The following is an 18,588-nucleotide window of genomic DNA, read 5'->3' as shown; positions in this document are numbered from 1 at the left end:
TACAACAGTAAGCCCACTACTGATGTATGAAATTCAACTCAAGAATCAGACTCCAAGAGATGGACAGTGGCTAACACATGTCACAGTATGTTTAAGTCTAAATCAAAAACTAAAGAAAGCATTAAAAGCCTCCACTTCAAAACTTGTGAAGACATTCTGATTTTTCTCACCTTCAGAGCTTTCTCTTCTCTCATCCTCTGTTCCTTCCCATTTGGGACAATGATAAAAATAGGCCCTGATTTATCATCGTCTTCCTTCAGACTAGGCTTGCTTAGCACCTTCTTTCCCTGTACCTGAAAGAAGCAAGGTATTAGCAGCAAACACAAGCCATATGTATGCCTCAGTCCCAGCAACTGCAAGTGTTAGATACTTGCCACCCTCACCCTATGTATACAAGAGGCAGAGAGAAGCTGAAAGAAAAATGCTGATTAGGAGTTTGAAAGTGTGTGCTCAGCTGCTGTGGAAGCAATACCCATGACAGTGTGCACAGTAGCACCCTGTGAATTATGACACATCACTCTCAACCAGTGTGCTAGTCACCCACACACATCCCTAAAACCCAACGTGGTACCTGTTTGACAGACTGGCTCTTTGTCAGACTTGAACTGCCCTTGCTGAGGCTTGCATTAGCTTTGGACAGGCAGGCATTACCCTTGGACATACTGCTATTAACATCTGACTGCTGGAAATAAGCCATAGAAAAGTCTTTGCTTAGAATGTGTTAGAAGGTTTGGAATGGAAACTTAAGAGTAAACAGCTGTCTGACAATAAAGGTCTTAATTCGACCAGCAGAGTTCTGGCAGAACACTGCACTGATTTGAGCAAACCGACAACATCCTTCAAGGTTTGGTCTGCTCATTCTTATCACGAATATGGACCTACATCAAATGTTCTTGTTACAACACTACTTCAGACAATGGAGACAATGCGACTGTAGAACAAGTTGGGTTATTTTTAGTTATATACACAGGACAAACTTAATTATTAACAGCAAAAAAAATTACTGTAATACAAAACAACAGAAAAACCTAACCAAAATTGACTGCAGTTAGTTGAGACTGTTATGTTTTTAAACATACTCCTTCCCTTTCTGCACTTTGACTGAGAACTTCTTGCCCTTCATACTGTAAGGCAGAGATTCATTTCTTTTGATACATGGGTTCAAAATCAACATTCATGGCCCTGGAATAGTAATGAATTCACAACAGCACAAAATCAAAGAGGCCAGGAAAATTTCGAACAGACTGAGTTTCTCAGAAGACTGATTTTTGACAATACGGACTTTAGGAATTAAATAGGTAATGACAAAAGCAGTGATCAGGTAAGTGATATGGGAATGTCTGTCATCTCAGAGTTCAGACAAACATGAAGATTTTTAATAAAAGTTGTCTGTAGCAAGGACTACACTGTTCTACCTAGAACACATTAACAAATCACAGCTACTAACTTCATAAAACTGATTTGACACAGAAGGCAATCAACATACCTTAGTTTTAGAGGAGAGTCCTCCTGCTTTGGCTTTTTTGAGATCAGGCTTGGATTCCATGGTATTAGACCCCAAATCATCAGCAAATGCTAGAGAAACAGTAAAACATTTAAAGTTATCTAGACACCCATTTTAGGTTATCAGTTTTCTCTTCTTAGGACATAAGAAAAACTGTTTGTGGATACAATATGCTCAATCACACATATGTCTGAGGCTTTTAGACCCACTGAAGAAGTCCCTTAAATTCCATGTTAGCATACAAAGTTTTCCTAATTTCCTAATTAAGATTATGGTACTCAGCCAATTTGTCATTTTTCAAAACAATTAAAAAATGCAGACATATATACTGTGCAGGCTAATGTCTAGAGCTGAAGTTGAACCTGGCTTGAGTAAGCTAGCCCCAGCAGTTTGATTCTTCAAATCAATTGTCTCCTAATCCCATCACAGAAGCATTCTGGCTGTCCCACAGTGAACTACACTGAGGAAATAGTCCAGATAAAAAATAATGTGAAAACAAAAAAAAAAAAAAGAAATTATATTAAAATCAGATTAGAATTAGAAAAAACCTCCCCCTTTAGCCCAGCTTAGTTTTAGCTTCAATACCAAGTAGATATTTTCCAGTTTTCAAATAGCAGCTAACAGATGGTTGTGTGGAAAGGAAACACCCTCTTACACTGGAAGCTGATTCAAATGCAAGAAAGACCCGAATCCTAACTATGGTTGAATACTTCTTCTTCAGCTAAGTATGTTTATTCCTCTGGCATGTCAAAAAGCTTCAAAATCCACCATTTTCTCAGTCATTTCCCAAAATGTCAGAGAAGTTACCTGATGCAGGTTGGAATTTGGCTGGAGCTGCTCCTCCAACCACTCTGGAAGATGCTTTAGCAGGAGGAGCTGGTTTGGCTGGCATGTTGGCTTTGGCTTTCTCCAGCATGGCCAGTACCTGGTCTTTGGAAGTTGGCTAGAGAACAGAAAGTGCAAAAAAGGAGTGATAAATTTAATAATGCCTATCACTAATCTTTCCAATATATGCTACAGACAACAACAGCAAAATTGGTTTGAAACAATCCATGCTCTGTTAAGCATCTCGGACGATGGTCATCTTAAAACATCATTGTTCTCAGATACTTTTGTTCTGAGTTAAAACATCTTTCCTTAAAGTTTCTTCTGCAAGATCTATGGGAAACGTGTAAACACACTCTAGGTGAGTGGTCTTTGGATGTCAGTGGAGTGCCTACTCACCACTCAGGGGTCCATAAGCCAAACCAAACTGCTAGAAAACATATTAAAGTATGAGTAGAAAGGCATAGAGTGGGACAGAAACTGGTATGGAAGCTATCTGCAAGTAGATTTTTTTCAGAAGAAAAGCAGAATGACTAAATATCAAGCTCTTGAAGTAATAAGCTTGTAATTTCTCTGCTTCAGTAATCATTTCTGAAGCAGAGAAATCTCTAGCTCACAGCTCCTGATATTATTTTCAGTCCCCTTAAAAAAAGTCAAGACACAGACAAGCTTACATGACTCAAGACAGCATGTCATGAGACTGTGAATAGGACTTAATAGTCACTCATTCAAGATCACATGATCTAATCTTTGTAACAGAAGTACCTTCAGCTTGCCAGTGGCTTTTGCCATCTTCTCAAAGCCCAGATGCATCATGAAGAAGGGCAGGGCATCCTGTGCCTTTTTGCGCACATCCCCATTGCGATCTTCAAGGCAGGAGTACAGGTGAGGCACACACAAGAGTAGGTCAGAAGGAACAGAACGGAGGGCAGGCAACTTCTCAGCCAACCAACCAAGAAGCTGAAAGAAAGTTTTAAAATAAAAGCTTTTAAGTAAGTGTTCACAATGCTGTGTTAAGGCATGAGAGTCTGAATAGTAGTCCCTCACATACCACTACATTCTACAATGTACATTGGGAAAACACACCCAAACATTTTTCAGACAAACACTCTTCAACAACATCAATTTTCATATCAGCAATTACAAAAATTAAGAACAGCATGTTAACACAACTATCTTTAAACTTTAAGCCTGGTCTTTTTGCAGGCTGTTCCTTCCTTTTGAAAGGAATAGAATTTCAGCTGCTCTTTTTAATGTCTCCAGTTCTGTTCCACGGTGAATTTAAGGGAACACAAACTAGCTCTGAAAATGCTAATCAAAAAAGACAGAAGTTTCATTTTAGAGGCACTAAAGTCTAAATGACAGCTATTATGCAGGAAGAAAGCTTGTTATTAGCCTTTCAAGGTTTAACAATTTTATGTCAGAACAAATACACAGCTACTTCTTTTCCCATATATAATGGTAGCATTGTGTCATTTCAGTCTGCATAAATAAAGAGTCCATAGCACATAAGGTTATGTTGATTTAACACACATAAGAAGTTTACTCGACAGAAGCCTACCTCTTGTCTTAGGAAAGGATTTTCTTTTTTGAGCTCTTCTGACAAGTCTTCCCCTTCCAACCACTCTTTCATGCCAGTTTGTTCGGCCCAGGCATTCACAGTTGCCAGTGCAGCAGCACGAACGTTATTCTGCAGCAAGAACAAGATTTAAAAATAATAAACCTAAAGAGGGGTCAGAAGATTACGACAGAATCTTCTAAAGCCCTACTAAAGCAAAAGGCTTCCACACCACGGGCTTTGAAATCTCTTTTTTTATTTGCAGTTTAAGAAGTCTAAGATTCAGAAGAATTTCCTTTCAGTGATACTATCAGCTGCAGCAATCTCCAAATCAGACATTATACTCATCTACCATAATTTTTTTAAAAATAAGTTTAATAAAGAGGGTGAAAGGGTATCTCTAAATGTACTTTTCCATGCTACCATTCATTGACAACAATTCTGAGAGCAACTCTTAAAGAAGCTAAAAAATAGTGTTAGTGACTTATATAGTGCTTAAATAGGCTGCACATTCATAAATCAAGACAGATGGATCATAGAGCCTGCTATTATTTAGGATATACATGAGAAAAATCAGGAATGAGGGAACCCTCTAATTCCTACCAATTTCCATCTTGTTTTTTCCAAGCAAAATTTCGAACAGCACCCTTTTTTGAAGCAGCTATATGAAGTTATGAGAAGCCAGATGGAATATTTAACAACCACGGCTCTTTAAAAAGTTATTGATCTAGACATGACTTTATACATACGACCTTCTCCTGTGTAGGCTGAATTTCTGAGGAAAGCTAATAACGTAGCAGACTCTATTACTTAAGTATGAACCATATTAAATGCAGAAGTAACATCCAGGCATATATACAAACAAGAAGTCAGCATCCTTGCTTTACCAGCTTCTCCCACCTTCTATCTCATTCAGGAAAACAAATCATGTGCTGCAGATAAACACACGGTCATCAACCTCTCTGACAAGGCCTTGGTTCCCATCACCCAAATTTAACTTGTCTTCACTCATGGTTCAAGCGGATTACTTTCCTCAATTATTCAGTGAGTCCATGACAAACATGCTAAAGTAGGACCCAAAATGGACCATCCTCATCTTCAAAAACTTGACAAATTTGATAAACTAATTAAATCTTGCACTTGAAGTACTTAAAAAAATTACCACTGTAAGAGTGTTCAAACGAGCATACAATCTTCTGTCAGCATTACAGTGCTTACAAGTTTTGTCAGTATTATGCATTTTAGTAACAGCGTAAGTTAATCACAATTGGTCTTATCGTTAAACCACATACTTGCAACTCTCCTACCAGTCTGGGGCTCTGACCAACCTGGTCTAGTGGAAAGTGCCCCTGCCTATGGCAGTGAGGTTGGAACTAGATGGTCTGTAGGGTTCCCTTCAAACCTAAAAAATTCTATGACTCTACAAAAGGAGCTTGCTGTTACCTCAGGATAACTGGTGAGTTTGAAGAATTTAACAGTCATATAAGATCTCAGATGTTGAAGACTTTTTAAGAGAAACCAATTTTAACCAGGAGATTTTTATCTAGCCCTAGAACCAGTCCAAATCTTTCCACTGTTTGGGACAGGTAGATCCAGCTTCTGCTCTTTTTCCTACTCACATTCCAAGCAGAGACAGCTGAAGCATGCCATCTTTGATAACTGCCCATGACTTCTGGCACAAGATATTGGCACCTTCCCAAGCCTTTTTACCCATTGCTTCAAATAGCACTTTCCCATGGTCCTAAGCTTTATTTTGACACAGTATCCTGTCAAACTCAACGCTGATGTTATTTACACAAGCTTCAGTGTCAGTTGTGAATGTCCTTTGTCTACCTACAGTTCAAAGGGCCCCTACACAGTGGCAAAGACAACAACAATTTATAATGTAATATTCTACAAGAAACTTTACCAAGCAAATCTTGTTCAGTGTCTAAAATATTGTACCTTCAACAGTAGAAATATGCATATAGTTACCACATTAATTTAAAAGCCAGATTGTTTCACTGGGTTTAGTTACAAGGAGGAAATACATCTGAATATACATTCAAGCACATATTTATACTTGAACATTAAGTTGTCATTCAGGCAAGAACTTTTTTTTAAAAATTGGTAAGCTTCCAAGGAAGTTTCAACTACCAACCACCTTTCAGGCATAGCTTAGATATACAAAAAGGAAAGAGATCTTGACATCTGTCCTACCTTACTATCTCCTAGGACTGTAATTACAGGAATCCCCAAATTTTTCACATACTGTTTGATATTGGGGCCCATTGCTGTTGCTAGTTGCTGAAGAATGCTCAGTGTTTGTTGCACCTGTACATAAGGAAAAAAAAGGTTTTAAATAAAACAGTATTACAAGCATTTGTGCAAAAACTCCCAGTTACACATGGAAAAGAGATACTGCTATATATTAAGCTTTTACTCTAGAATGCCTGCTCAATGAAACCTATTCCAGCCTTCAAATTCATCACATCAAAAAACCAAGAAATACTCCCATATTCTGAGCAAATTAAATTTCAAGTAAAAATATTTTCAAACAAGGGACAATTCACTTTTGCTTCACAAATGAAGCAATTAGTCAAATTCTTTTAAGATTTCCTTTTATTACATTCAGAGTAAAGGTAGTTTTTCCTTTCTTTTGAAGCATTTTTAAATGAAAAAGGCAAATATTTATTAAAATAGCAAAATATATCATTTGGAAACACACAGTTCACTATTTTCCAACTGTTGATCTAATGACATTGAAAGAGACCACACAGAAATAATCAAGGTTCAGAAATCATGACTACCTTAAGATTTAATCTGGAAACAACTGAAACAGGACTTTGAAAAACATACCAAGATTTTATTGGAGTCATTGAGACGACCCTTCAGAGCAGCTGGAAGTTCTCCTATGTTTGGCTGTATGAACTTTGCTTCATTTATTATGCTTGTCACTTCATCTAGACCTTCCTTTCTGATCTTCCAATTTTTATCCCCAATCTTAGACACTAGCTCTGCTGTGATCTTATCACTGCAAGAGAAGAACAGAGAAAGTGCTCATTTACTTAGTGATATCTCTATTAGTATTTGAGTGCTTTAACATCATAGATTGCTGCTTAGAAAGGAGTTATAAATGCAAAGTTTTGAATTGCAGTGGCAGTGTATCTTCAGGTGCTAGAATACAAACCTACCCAATATCTGTTCTTGGCAAGAGATCCACAACATCATTCCCAACCTCCTCCTGTTCTTCTTCTTCACCATCATCCCCACCTCCCACGCTGTGCCTGGAAATGCCACGAGTTGGAGCTGGTGCTGTCTGTCCTTGCATCTGCAAGCAACACAAAATCAGAAACAAAAATTTCACAATTTTTCATTTGACATTAAAAATAAAACCACTCGTATGATATGAATGCACTGGATCAGGACAGCAGACTTCTAAACCATTATACTATTCAAACAAACCCAGAAACTTTTAAAGTTCATAATTAAAAAAATGCTATTGTGATAGCGACACATAATGAATTTGCTACAAACTCCAGCTACTGAAGTTTCAAAGTAGCTTCAATGACACTTGGTAGCAAGAGAGCTCCACTTCATACCTTTTCAAATTCTGCATCTATCTGGGAAAGAAGGGCTGGCTTCTCATCTTCAAAAAACATTCGCAGAGAAGGTCCCACATAAAGATACATTACTCCCAGCAATGTAATGGCAGAAGTCCTCACAGCCTGCCAGAAAAAGGAAAAAGCACTCAGTCTTCAAATTAAGGTCTGATAATAATTCAGGATTAAGATTCTAAATTTACTCACTGGGTTGGTTGCAGCAAGAGCTGTCTTCACATTACTGATGAAAGCTTTGACATTCAATCTGTGGAAAGAAGATGTCTCCCATAAATAAAACACAACACAGGAAACAGCACCAACAAACAAAATCATCACGGAATGTTAAAAAGACACCTCTAGACAGATTTACACAACTAACTTAGATGCAGAAGACATGATTACAGCGCCAGTGCAGATAGTAGCTGGTTAAATAACTACTGAAAGATCAGTTTGGAGAATAGCCTACTGTGAAAATCAATCAGTAAACAATTTATACAAAAGCCTACTATTATCACAGCTGGAAACTTTCTTAAACTACATAATCCACGTGACTGCTAGGACTGAAATATTGAGGACTGAATCTAGAAACATTTTAAGTACCTGAAACATGACTATACAATAAAGGTGAAGGTATATTACTGTTGTGGTGAATATTTTTTTATTTTGTTAGTTACTCTCATAATCTTCCAGAAAAAGGCGCATTTTTCAAAAGGATATTTACAAGAGAAATAAAAGAAAGGTTTAAATTCCTGAATCTTCTATATTATCTGTGCAGCCTCAAATACTGCTGTCCTAGTAACACATCTATACACATTCCATTCTGCAAATATATATTTTTGGTGGAATTTACTAAAGGAAGAGTTTATTTCCCAGACTCAATCAACATCACTATCCATTTAAAAGCCACAAAATACCTCAAGACAGGCATAGTAACTGCCCAAGTAGTCAAATAAAATGATATTTGAAGTTTTCCCTGCTTAAGAGATTTTTTTTTCCTCAGGACTAAACTCTATTGACCACATTCAGTTAAAAGACTAGTGATTAAAAATTAAGGCATGCTATCCTTGGTTCTGATGGAGAAATAATTTCTCACACTCATAATGCCAGATATAATAACAACAATTTTGTTGGCTAAAACTTCATTCACCTGTAATCAACCTCAAAATGTCTCCCAAGGAGATTAACAGGCATGCTGGTTATGTACTCTTCTGTAGGTTGTCAGATTCAGTTGTTGTGTTTTTTTCTTTTCAACCATAAAATGTGTAGTGATCCACCTGGGTGCAGGTGCATCCAAGTAGGAGTATAACAGGCATGCAATACCACAGCTCTGTGCCCAGCCCACACCTGTAAGTGCCTTAAGACAAATGCTCCTCAGAGACGATCAAGTGATGAGTAAAGTAGCTAGTAGTGTAATCACATCCTAACATACTAGTAATGCCAGATACTTAGTTATATACTTAAAAGCTAGAAGAACATGGCTAACATCAGAGCTTAAGGAACTAGAGTTCAGATGAACAGAACCTTAGTTCCAGATTAGAAACATTTTCATTCAAGTTTCTCTTAGCAATTTACTTAAAAGACTTACCCAGAAAAGCCAAACTCTTTAATTGCATTTGAAAGCCAGTTCAAAGTTTCTGACTGGTTTTTAGGATTCTTCTGAGAGAAAGCCATAGCCACAACCTGGAATAGAAAAGAGTAAAAGTGTAAACTTTCACTGGCAAACCAGGTGACAAAGCACTCTAATAAATAAGCAAAGACACCTGCAAAAAACACAGGGCAAGTGAACAGAAAAAGCTGAGGTAACAGAAAAGGAAAAAGCAAGTGTCACTATAGCAGGATAGAACTGGAACTGAAGTGAACCAGAAGTTCCTGAAATACTTAGAGGCAGCCAGAGACACCTTTATTACGGATTCGTACCTGCTCTTTAAAAAAAGCAGTAGATAATTATTCATTATTACTGTGCCTCAGAAGATCATTGGAGAGATCCTTCTAGAAGCTCTGCTGAATCACATGGAGGACAGGGAGATGACTGAGACAGCCAGCACAGCTTCACCAAGGGCAAGTCCTCCCTGACCAACCTCATGGCCTTTTTTGATAGAGCAATCACATCAGTGCAGTTACAAATACCATATAGCTGGACTTCTGTCAGGCCTTGGACAAGGTCCCCAACAACATCCTTCTCTCTAAATTGGAGAGACCCATGAATTTCATGGGTGGACTCTTGTGGGTAAGGGACTGGTGGAATGATCACATCCAGAGGGAAGTGGTTAATGGCTCAGAGTCCTGATGGACATTAATGGCAGGCAGCACCCCTCAGGGATCCATATTAGGACCAGTGCCATTTAATGTCATAAATGACAGACAAAAGGATTGAGAGCTTCCTGAGGGCAAGTTTGTGATGAAACAAGCTGAGTGGTGGAGTTAAGACATCTGAAGGACAGGAGGCCATCCAGAGAGACCTGGACAAGCTTGAGAAGTGAGCTCATGGAAACCTGAGAAGATTCAACAAGCCAAGGTGTTCCACCTGGGCCAGGGCAACTCTTGGTATCAACACAGGCTGGGGAATGAGTGGAGAGAGAGCGTGTGCAAGAGAGAGCATCCAGCCCCTCCAAGGAGGCTGGACACGACCCAGCAATGCACACTCACAGCCCAGAAAGCCAACAGTGTTCTGGGCTGCACCAAAAGCACTGTGGCCAGCAGAGTGCTGGATTCTCAGGGAATTCCCTCTCTTCTGCTCTTGTGAGACCCCACCAGCAGTGCTGCATCCAGTTCTGGGGCATTCAACACAGGAAGGACATGGATCTGTTTGAATGAATACAGAAGAGGGCCACCATGATTTAAAGGATGGAGCACCTCTCCTATGAGGGAAGGCTGACGGAATTGGAATTTTTCAGCATGGATAAGGCTCTACGGTGATCTTCTTGTGGCTCTTTAGTACTTCAAGGAGGCCTCCAAGAAAACTTCTGAAAAGTGCATACAGCGGTTGGACAAAGAGGAAAGGGTCTGAACTGAAAGAGGAGTTGCGGCTGTCCCACTCCTGGGAATGTTCAAGGCCAGGGTGGATGGGGCTTTGAGCTAGCAGAAGGCATCCCTGCCTAGGGTCTGGGGGGAGGACCTAGATGATCTTTAAGGCCTCTTCCAACTCAAACCATCCTATGATTCTATTTTCAACTTTAGAGGAAAATATATATAACTTCTGCCTCAGGAAGCATCTTGAGAGCAGACAAATCACTTTCATGCAAAAGAGAAAAATCAAAGATTTGGGATTTACTTCTCAGACTGAAAGGACGCCCTACATATTATTTCAGATATTATTTACTGAAAGAATACCTTTGCTGCTCACTCACCTGCTCAGCAGTCCATGGCAACTGACACGCTTCTGCTATTGCTGTCATGGCCTCTTTTGCATTAGTTCCACATTTCACATCACCAACCTTGTCTACAAGACCATCCAGCACAACCTGTGCTGAAGTTTTGGAGAAGTTTCCTTTCTGTGCAATTAATGCAACTATATGCAGTTTCATCTGCATCACCTGCAATGTCCAAAACAGCAAGAATGTTACTCATGTGTTCGTTTATTTTAGACTAATTTTTATCATTCTAGATACCTATAGATACCTATAAGAACTATATGTGGGTAAATACTACCATATGGACAAAATTTGTATTTGCATATATATACACACATTTGAATATCTAGAAGTATTTATGCACACAGATATTTTGTACACACACAGGTGTTTTGCGTGACCATACACAAAAACTGTGTACACACACAAATACAAACTATTATATATATACACACACAACCATTAATACTGGGCTGCCATTATCTACTTTTAGAACTTATATACACACACATGCTTACATATATATCTAAAGACAACCTTTAGATCCCTTAGATGACATCTAGAGTCTCAACTCTCAACAGAAATAAAATCCAATTTGAGAGTTTATTTATTCACTGATTACAGACAGAACTGTGGCCACGGTGACATGTGCACTTACAGCCTTTTAGATGGAAGCTGCTTTACATTAACAAAAATGGACTATTTAGTTACTCAAGGATAATACATTACCTGAAAATTTGTTTCCTTCCAACCAGGTTTCTTGGCCAGCATTCTTACTAGGGCTTGGCAAGGCATTTCACTTCTTTCCATAAGCTCAACAGCCTAAAAGATAAACATTAAGTTAGCCAGTGGGTCACAAATTATACAAAACTCAAACAGAAGTTCTTAACTGTCCTCAAAGTATTTTCTTAATACTGAATTAAATTAGAGAACGTCTCAGCATAATAATTTACCTGAAGAGCAATTTTTACAAGGAGTCTAAGGTACTGAACCAACATTTAACCTACAGATTCACATCACTACTCCTTTAATGTTCTTTAACAAATATCCTTAACAATCACTATTGGCCATTCCAACCCTAGGAATTTAACGCTTAATTAAAAACAAACAAACAAAATCCAGGAACAGCCTACCTGCCCCTCAAAAAGCTGCTTTTGTTATTAAGATGAAGTATATTATGCAGCTTTCATGTCAGACTGTTGACTACACAGCAGAGATTAATCCTGAATATGATCTAAATTACTGGAGTTTAGCTGTTAATCATTCAATTGAAATGGCAACATTTTAATAAAGCAGGCTTCTGCAGCAGCATTTCAATGCAGCCAGTCACCATTTCCCAACTGAAGTTCGTCACTTTTCCCACTAAAATACTAAAAGCTCAGTCATTACTGTACTGGTGTCATGGTATGAACTGCTTGTACATCTACAGCTGAGGCTTTTTTTTGTCTGTGACTACATGAAGTACTTTCCACTAGCTGTGAAGACTGCTAGTACTGGATAAGCCTCTAAACTAAAAATTTCAACTGGTAAACAGTTGATTATAATGAATTGCTGCCTAACACACAAACAGCAGGCACTTCTTTGCAATAGATCGGGCTTAGTTGTTGCAAAACCTTTTGTTTAAATCTAGCTACCTTTGAGATCAAGCTTTACAATTACTTGGAGTTTTAAAAATACCTCTAAGTATCCTCAATCAAAATACAACTATTTTTGACAAAAGCACAACTGTCTACATTAAAGTAAAATACTTACTCCACCACTGTCATGGATTTTAAAGTATATAAGCCATTTGGCTTTTTCAAGTATTGTTTAATATTTGATCCATCTGAAGTGCTGACATACAACTACTACTAGTAAGTATTTCAGGAGACTTATCAGGCCAAGAGAGCTGAAGAAATTACTGCTTGTTTTCTCTTTCCCTACTGCCTGTCTTATCAACTGTTCCAAACATACCTTCTGAAACTCCTCCATGCAAGCAAGCCTCTCTTTCCAGTTACCACTGTCCAACTGCTGGATACAAGAAGCTGGAAGGACAGCAGCAGCTTTCTCTTCACATACTTCTATCTGCAGCCAGATCAGAACAAGGTTAACACTCCACTGGATCCCTTCAGAGAAGGGCAGCAACCTTAAGGACAGGTGATATACTGGACTGACCCCCGTACTGTGGTGCATTTACAAAACAGGAAAAGGGTTCTGTTGTAGATTGAAAGATTTTAGTATGGATTGTGGTTTAGGGTTCTTATGGGTTTAGAAAGCTGCTAAAATTGCACTGCAACAGAAAAGTAATCTCTGGAAAGTATGAGAAACTGTGCAGACAGTAAAAAATAATCTTGAATACCAACTATCTGCTTAAAGAATCAAGCAGAGGTAACCTAAAATTTGCAACGTAATTTTGGATGAAATCTAAATAAACACTGATGACAACGATTCAGAAGTTGATGAGAACAGACAGGTCTTGTCTCCATTTTAGCAAAACGGAAAATGAAGTTTATTTAGTGATAAAAACTTTCCTTGTTTCACTGGTGTCTGCATCGCCTTCAGGAACTGTATTCTCATTTTCTACTGTATAACTAACAATATAAGCTGGATACACAATAGAAATTATTCACTGTAAGCAACACTCCAAATATAACTATGGTTTGGACTGACAGTCCAAAAAACCTGCAGATACACCCAGCAAAGCTTTAATAGCTTTTTTTACTGTTTAAGCCACAGATATCTGAGTTTACCTGGTTCCCAACCAAGAAAGTAGGTAGATGGTCAGCTAACATGCAGAATTCAGTAAGTTTTTTGAAATGTAACTTGCTATGAACAGCACAAACATGTTAGTTCATTTAATTACTACTTGATTTCACTTCAGATTCCAATGTAAACTCCAGAATAATGCATTCTCAGGCTTTTAATACCAGACTCCTTCAGCAAATCATGTGTCCTAAATTACATATGAAGTATCACTGTTTTTTAAATTTCTTCCTACTTCAGGGAAAAAAATATACCCTGTTATAAGGGTATAAGCATGATTTATTGCTTACTGTTTTAAATGGCCTGGTGCCAACCACAGCCTGAAGAACAGGTGTATTTACCAAAATCCCATTTCACCAGTTACCAATTTATACATACTGCTTTCCCTTCTCCTAACAAAAACAAACAACCTCCATGAAAAATTCTGTAGTACCTGAAGAACTGACTAACCAAAGCTGCAACCTTTGGTTACAGAGGGCTTTGTATTTTAGAGAATAGCAGAATACTCACAGAGAGCTCCGACTCAAAGATTTCTTTGGTCTCAGGACCCTTCTTGCCTTTAGGCCCAGCACCTCCTGTACCTGCAGCTGTAGCTGGTTTGCCTTTCTTTGGTGGGACCCCAGCCTAGAAAGTAAATGGACAAGTTAGCCAACATCAAATAGGTCTCTAGCTCACATATCAAAAGAACTGCTGTCTTTCCTATACCACACTTCTGTATTCTAATGCCAAAAAAACGTGTATCTCTGACAGCATAAGAACTGCAGGCAGAGGTAAATTAGAGCTTATTTAATTATATATTGCTTTTAGACTACAGGTTTTACAAAATATAACAGGACAATGGAAGATGAGGGAAGGAAGGAATGATGTATTTGTAAAAGTCCAGGAAATAATTACTTAATCTGTATGTTTTCCTATGGATACTGGTTAGATACTAAACTTGTGACTGGTGTCTCTTTCTCAGGTTATCTGAATACCAATAGATTTCAAAATTTTATCTATTCTTCGAATCACAGGTATCCCACTTGAAGAACTAAGTAGCATGTTACAAAGACTACCTACTGCAATAAATTTTTAAAATCCAAAGAATAATATTAAAGAAATACAGGCTAATAGTTCAAATTACTTCAGAATATACAAAGGAACAAACTAAAAACAATGATGAAAAAATATCTGATACTTAATTAGTAAACTTGCTAGTTCCAAGAAATGTTGACTTCAGCCAAGTATTATATCACAGACCACATCAATGTTACAACATCTGAGGCTTCTCTGCATGTCTCCAGTCTTTTATCACTATTTCAAAATCAATATCTGGTATTAAGACGTAAGTGACAAGACTGTTTGTATCATTAAAAATTGAGATTTGATTACATTCCCAGAAAGTCACAGATTCCTTTTGCTGTTAGGCTCCCCTACTCCTGCAAAAGGACAGTGATAGCTCAGTGGAGGCATATGTTCAAACAGGCCACCTTTGATCTGCAGTAAGTAACTATTTCATACAATCGCAGACAGCTGATTGTCAGACAGCCTCTCACCTTTGCCGCAGATGCTTTTTTCAGTGGTCCTGGTTTGGTTGCTGCATCTTTTGTTTCTTTATCTCCTGCAGGTCCTGGAAGAGCAGTGGTCTTTCCAGTAATAGGCTTGCCTTCTTTTTTCTCAGCTGCTCCTCCTGCTTTTTTCCCATAAACCAATTCTACCTTTTCAGCACACTCTTTAATCTGCCAAGCAGAGGGGGGGGAAAAAAAGGTGGGGGTAGAAAGAAGCTATTTAGCTACCACAATTGGATGCACAGTGTCCCTTTACCAGCAGTGGCTCAAACTTGACTACCGTGGAAAAAATGTGAAGGGTTTAGGTTGTTTGCTTTCCAAGACTTTGTTATCTGGTGTTCCTTCAATAATAAGGTTAACCAGTCAGTGGCATCAACCATCACTGTATTGCCAAAATAATTCTCCTAGTTCAAAATGAAGTGCATTTATATACTAAGAAAACATTGACATACTAGGGATACTCATAGATGCTTGAAGACTAAGTCTGAACACCTCAAATTATAAAGTTCATTCAGTCAACATACCTGCCAGCTTATGCAAAAGTATAACAACTTTGTTGTTGGGAAGTAAGTCTTTAATACCAAATCCTATCTAGTAATACAAAATTAGACCATATGGTTGTGACCTAAAAGCTTGTTTCAGACAATGAAGTGTTAAAAAAAACACTCCATATTACCACCAACCAAAACCACAACTAAATCTCACAACCCACCTCACAGATAGTACAGCCAGATACTTTATGTAAGAATCAAGAGATTTTCAGATTCCCTGCAACATCGGTAATATTTAATTAAAAAATACATATTCAAAAATCTGTGGTGAAATTAACTACACTAAAGCAACCTTCTCTAGCCTAAGATGCATCTTAAATGGATAAATGGAGGCTTTTTTACAACATTTATAATACTCACCCGATCAAGCTTTAGTTTGTCCACATCTGCTAGAAATGGATTCACAGCTTTCTCTCCAGCTACTTTCAAGGCAGTGCCTAATGCTTCAAACCCAGCATCTCTTACTTCAGGTGCAGAATCATTGATATGCTACAGAGAAAGACAACTTACGTCATGTGACTTGTAGCTCATGTCTGAACATATTCTATACAAATCCCCTCCCCTTATTTAGAATCTAAATCTAGTACAGAGCAATCCTTGACATTCCACTGCAGAAAGAGAAAGGTTGTTTTACACTTCTGTTTTCCTATATATTGACCAAGTCTACTTTTTCTCAGATACAGCCATTTTCTCATCTTTGGTTTTTTTTTCCACAAGAAGAGGTTGAACATTCATGCTTTAAACATCATGAAAGTTTATAAAGAGTTTAAAGTTCTGTAATCTTGTCATAATCTCAATTTTTAAAGCCAGGGATATTGCCTAGACCAAGGAAAGGGCTGTTTGCAATAAGAAAAAAAGTATACATCATTATTATTTACATTGATAAATGCTCTAGTGCCACTGCCGTGTATGACTCAATGATGGTTGTTCTTTTATCCATAGGAAACAACAGCATTCCAACAAAAACTTAGAGATGTGTGCAAGATGCAAGTGACAGGGTCTGGGATAATAGTTGTAAATCACTGTCCTAATCTACTACAAACTTAGTGAGTCTACAGCTTCAAAAAAGCAAAGATAAAGGAAACCAAACTGTTCCCCTGAATGACAGTCACCTTCAAGTTGGACATCAGCCAAAAACTGACTCTGAGGGCTACATAACACACAAGAACTCTTTGGTCTCTGCGCTACTTTCAGGTCTTTCTCCCCAAACAATCCAAGGCTTCACAACAACAGTGCTCAAGTCAATGCCAGAGAAGCATCAATTCCTTCTGCTTTACCTTGAGAAGTGCAGCACAGAAAGGTTTTAACAGGCTTTTTGGCAGAGTAGAAGGTGTGCAGTGTCGGAAGCTTCTTGCAATGAAAAGGGATGTTTGTTGCTTAATTGTTGGGTTTTTGTTGTCCATGACTGCCAAAATATCTTCACTTATGTTCTGCAATGTGGTCTACAGCGTTGAATAAAAAAGTCATTATTTCAGTAAAGAGAAAAGCAAATCAAAGTTCAAGACCAATTCTCAGACAGTGGGGAAATTTTCACTCTTACTTACTGTAAGAAAGATTGCATCAATGGCCTCCTGCAGTGCCTGCACTACCTGGGGCTTCTTCTCTTTGAATTTCTCCAGGATTGTTGGAACAACCTATGGAAAAGGGAACAAAAATGTCAAATCCCTCTTCACTAATATAACTGGAAAACCTGATAGTCTGCCCCACTCTACTTTGCGGAGAAGCCAGTGATTCAAACATCTCCGCTGTACCCCTCCAGAATTACACAATAACAGTCTGAACTAGTTTATTCTTGCTGTTTTCCAACATTAAACTCATCCTACTCACTCTATTAACAAATACAGATTTTTAAACAATTTCAAAACAAAAGGCAGACCTACAAGTTCAAAGTTCACATAATTACATATTATGGAATTATACTGGAATACAGAGTAATAGAATGGAAATGAACAATTTCACAACTTAAAGGGTGCTGTGCTGTTGCATTCTAAGAATCCAAGAAGGAATTTAACCTGTCCCCTCTTTCCCAGCTTTCTGACAGCGCTAAGCATGGCTCATTAAGGAAGTCCTCATGTGATCTGCAGCTGACAAGATCAAGATTCTAAAGCAACTAGAATCCTCTCTGCAGCAATATTTTTCAGATCTACCATCTTGAAAAATCACATCTGACAGTAAACTATGTCATACTGAAATTTGACAGCAATTTCTACCTAGTCTAGGTGCTCAGACAGTCACTGCTAAGAAAACCAAACAAATAAAATATTCAAGGGGAAAAAAGGTAAAAATAATTACACTGCACATGTGTCAGTAATATGAACAAGTCCATTTTAGTATGGGTTCTGTAAGAGTAAGGACTTCTGTCACTGAGCCAGAAACATGCTGATCTTAACTGTGGAAAGCAGGCTATTTTCAAGATTTTCATAAACATAAGAGTTCAGAGTTTGGAAGCAGTCAAATACTTTACAGGAAGTTATATGCTCTTGCATAACAAAAAATAGATTTGCTTTCTACTCTGAAGCTCACTATGGGATCCCAACCACTTGTGACATACTGTGACTGAGGCTCAGGGGCTATCTTGGGCTGCAACCTCCAAATTCCCAGTTCACAGACTTCAACACTCAAAAAACCTGCAGATAATACAGATGGCACCACAAAGACCATCATACATGCAACTGCAGGTGCTAGATACCCCTACACCCCACAGAGAACAAAGTCATAAGGAGGAGATATTTAAAATCATTAAACCTCTGTTTTAGAAAATACTGACAGGCAAAATGAGCATTTTATAACATGGAAGTTAGAAACCATAGCCCATGTGAGAAGGGAAGAAGAAAAATTAGTCCAGGGGTACAAATGCAGTCAGAGGTGAAGGTGGCATACATGTACTCAATTATAGTGAGGACTATGATTCTATGCATGATTTCACTACT

At 38.1% G+C, this 18,588-nt stretch overlaps 1 protein-coding gene across 7 annotated transcripts in view; it reads right to left on the bottom strand.

The window, feature by feature from the left end:
* CKAP5 (cytoskeleton associated protein 5) overlaps window positions 1–18,588 on the bottom strand; it is a 53,516-nt gene that overhangs the window by 16,637 nt on the left and 18,291 nt on the right. For 5 of the 7 annotated variants that reach the window (XM_030949591.1, XM_030949590.1, XM_030949593.1 and 2 more), the window contains exons 10-29: window positions 17,203–17,292; window positions 16,936–17,100; window positions 16,019–16,147; window positions 15,096–15,278; window positions 14,071–14,184; window positions 12,772–12,882; window positions 11,548–11,640; window positions 10,816–11,001; window positions 9,054–9,148; window positions 7,676–7,733; window positions 7,469–7,594; window positions 7,061–7,197; window positions 6,726–6,900; window positions 6,087–6,200; window positions 3,891–4,019; window positions 3,095–3,289; window positions 2,312–2,447; window positions 1,487–1,575; window positions 572–682; window positions 171–293 (exon numbers count right to left, since the gene is read on the bottom strand). In XM_030949591.1, the coding sequence (XP_030805451.1) occupies window positions 171–293; window positions 572–682; window positions 1,487–1,575; window positions 2,312–2,447; window positions 3,095–3,289; window positions 3,891–4,019; window positions 6,087–6,200; window positions 6,726–6,900; window positions 7,061–7,197; window positions 7,469–7,594; window positions 7,676–7,733; window positions 9,054–9,148; window positions 10,816–11,001; window positions 11,548–11,640; window positions 12,772–12,882; window positions 14,071–14,184; window positions 15,096–15,278; window positions 16,019–16,147; window positions 16,936–17,100; window positions 17,203–17,292 (2,559 nt within the window). The remainder of the gene's footprint in view (window positions 1–170; window positions 294–571; window positions 683–1,486; window positions 1,576–2,311; window positions 2,448–3,094; window positions 3,290–3,890; window positions 4,020–6,086; window positions 6,201–6,725; window positions 6,901–7,060; window positions 7,198–7,468; window positions 7,595–7,675; window positions 7,734–9,053; window positions 9,149–10,815; window positions 11,002–11,547; window positions 11,641–12,771; window positions 12,883–14,070; window positions 14,185–15,095; window positions 15,279–16,018; window positions 16,148–16,935; window positions 17,101–17,202; window positions 17,293–18,588) is intronic. The other 2 variants (XM_030949596.1, XM_030949595.1) reach the window with 1 other exon arrangement.

The sequence above is a fragment of the Camarhynchus parvulus genome, chromosome 5, assembly GCF_901933205.1.
Source record: "Camarhynchus parvulus chromosome 5, STF_HiC, whole genome shotgun sequence".
Classification (NCBI taxonomy): Eukaryota; Metazoa; Chordata; class Aves; order Passeriformes; family Thraupidae; genus Camarhynchus; species Camarhynchus parvulus.
The sequence above is the reverse complement of the archived record's forward strand: the minus strand, read 5'-3'. Positions and strand labels throughout refer to the sequence as shown.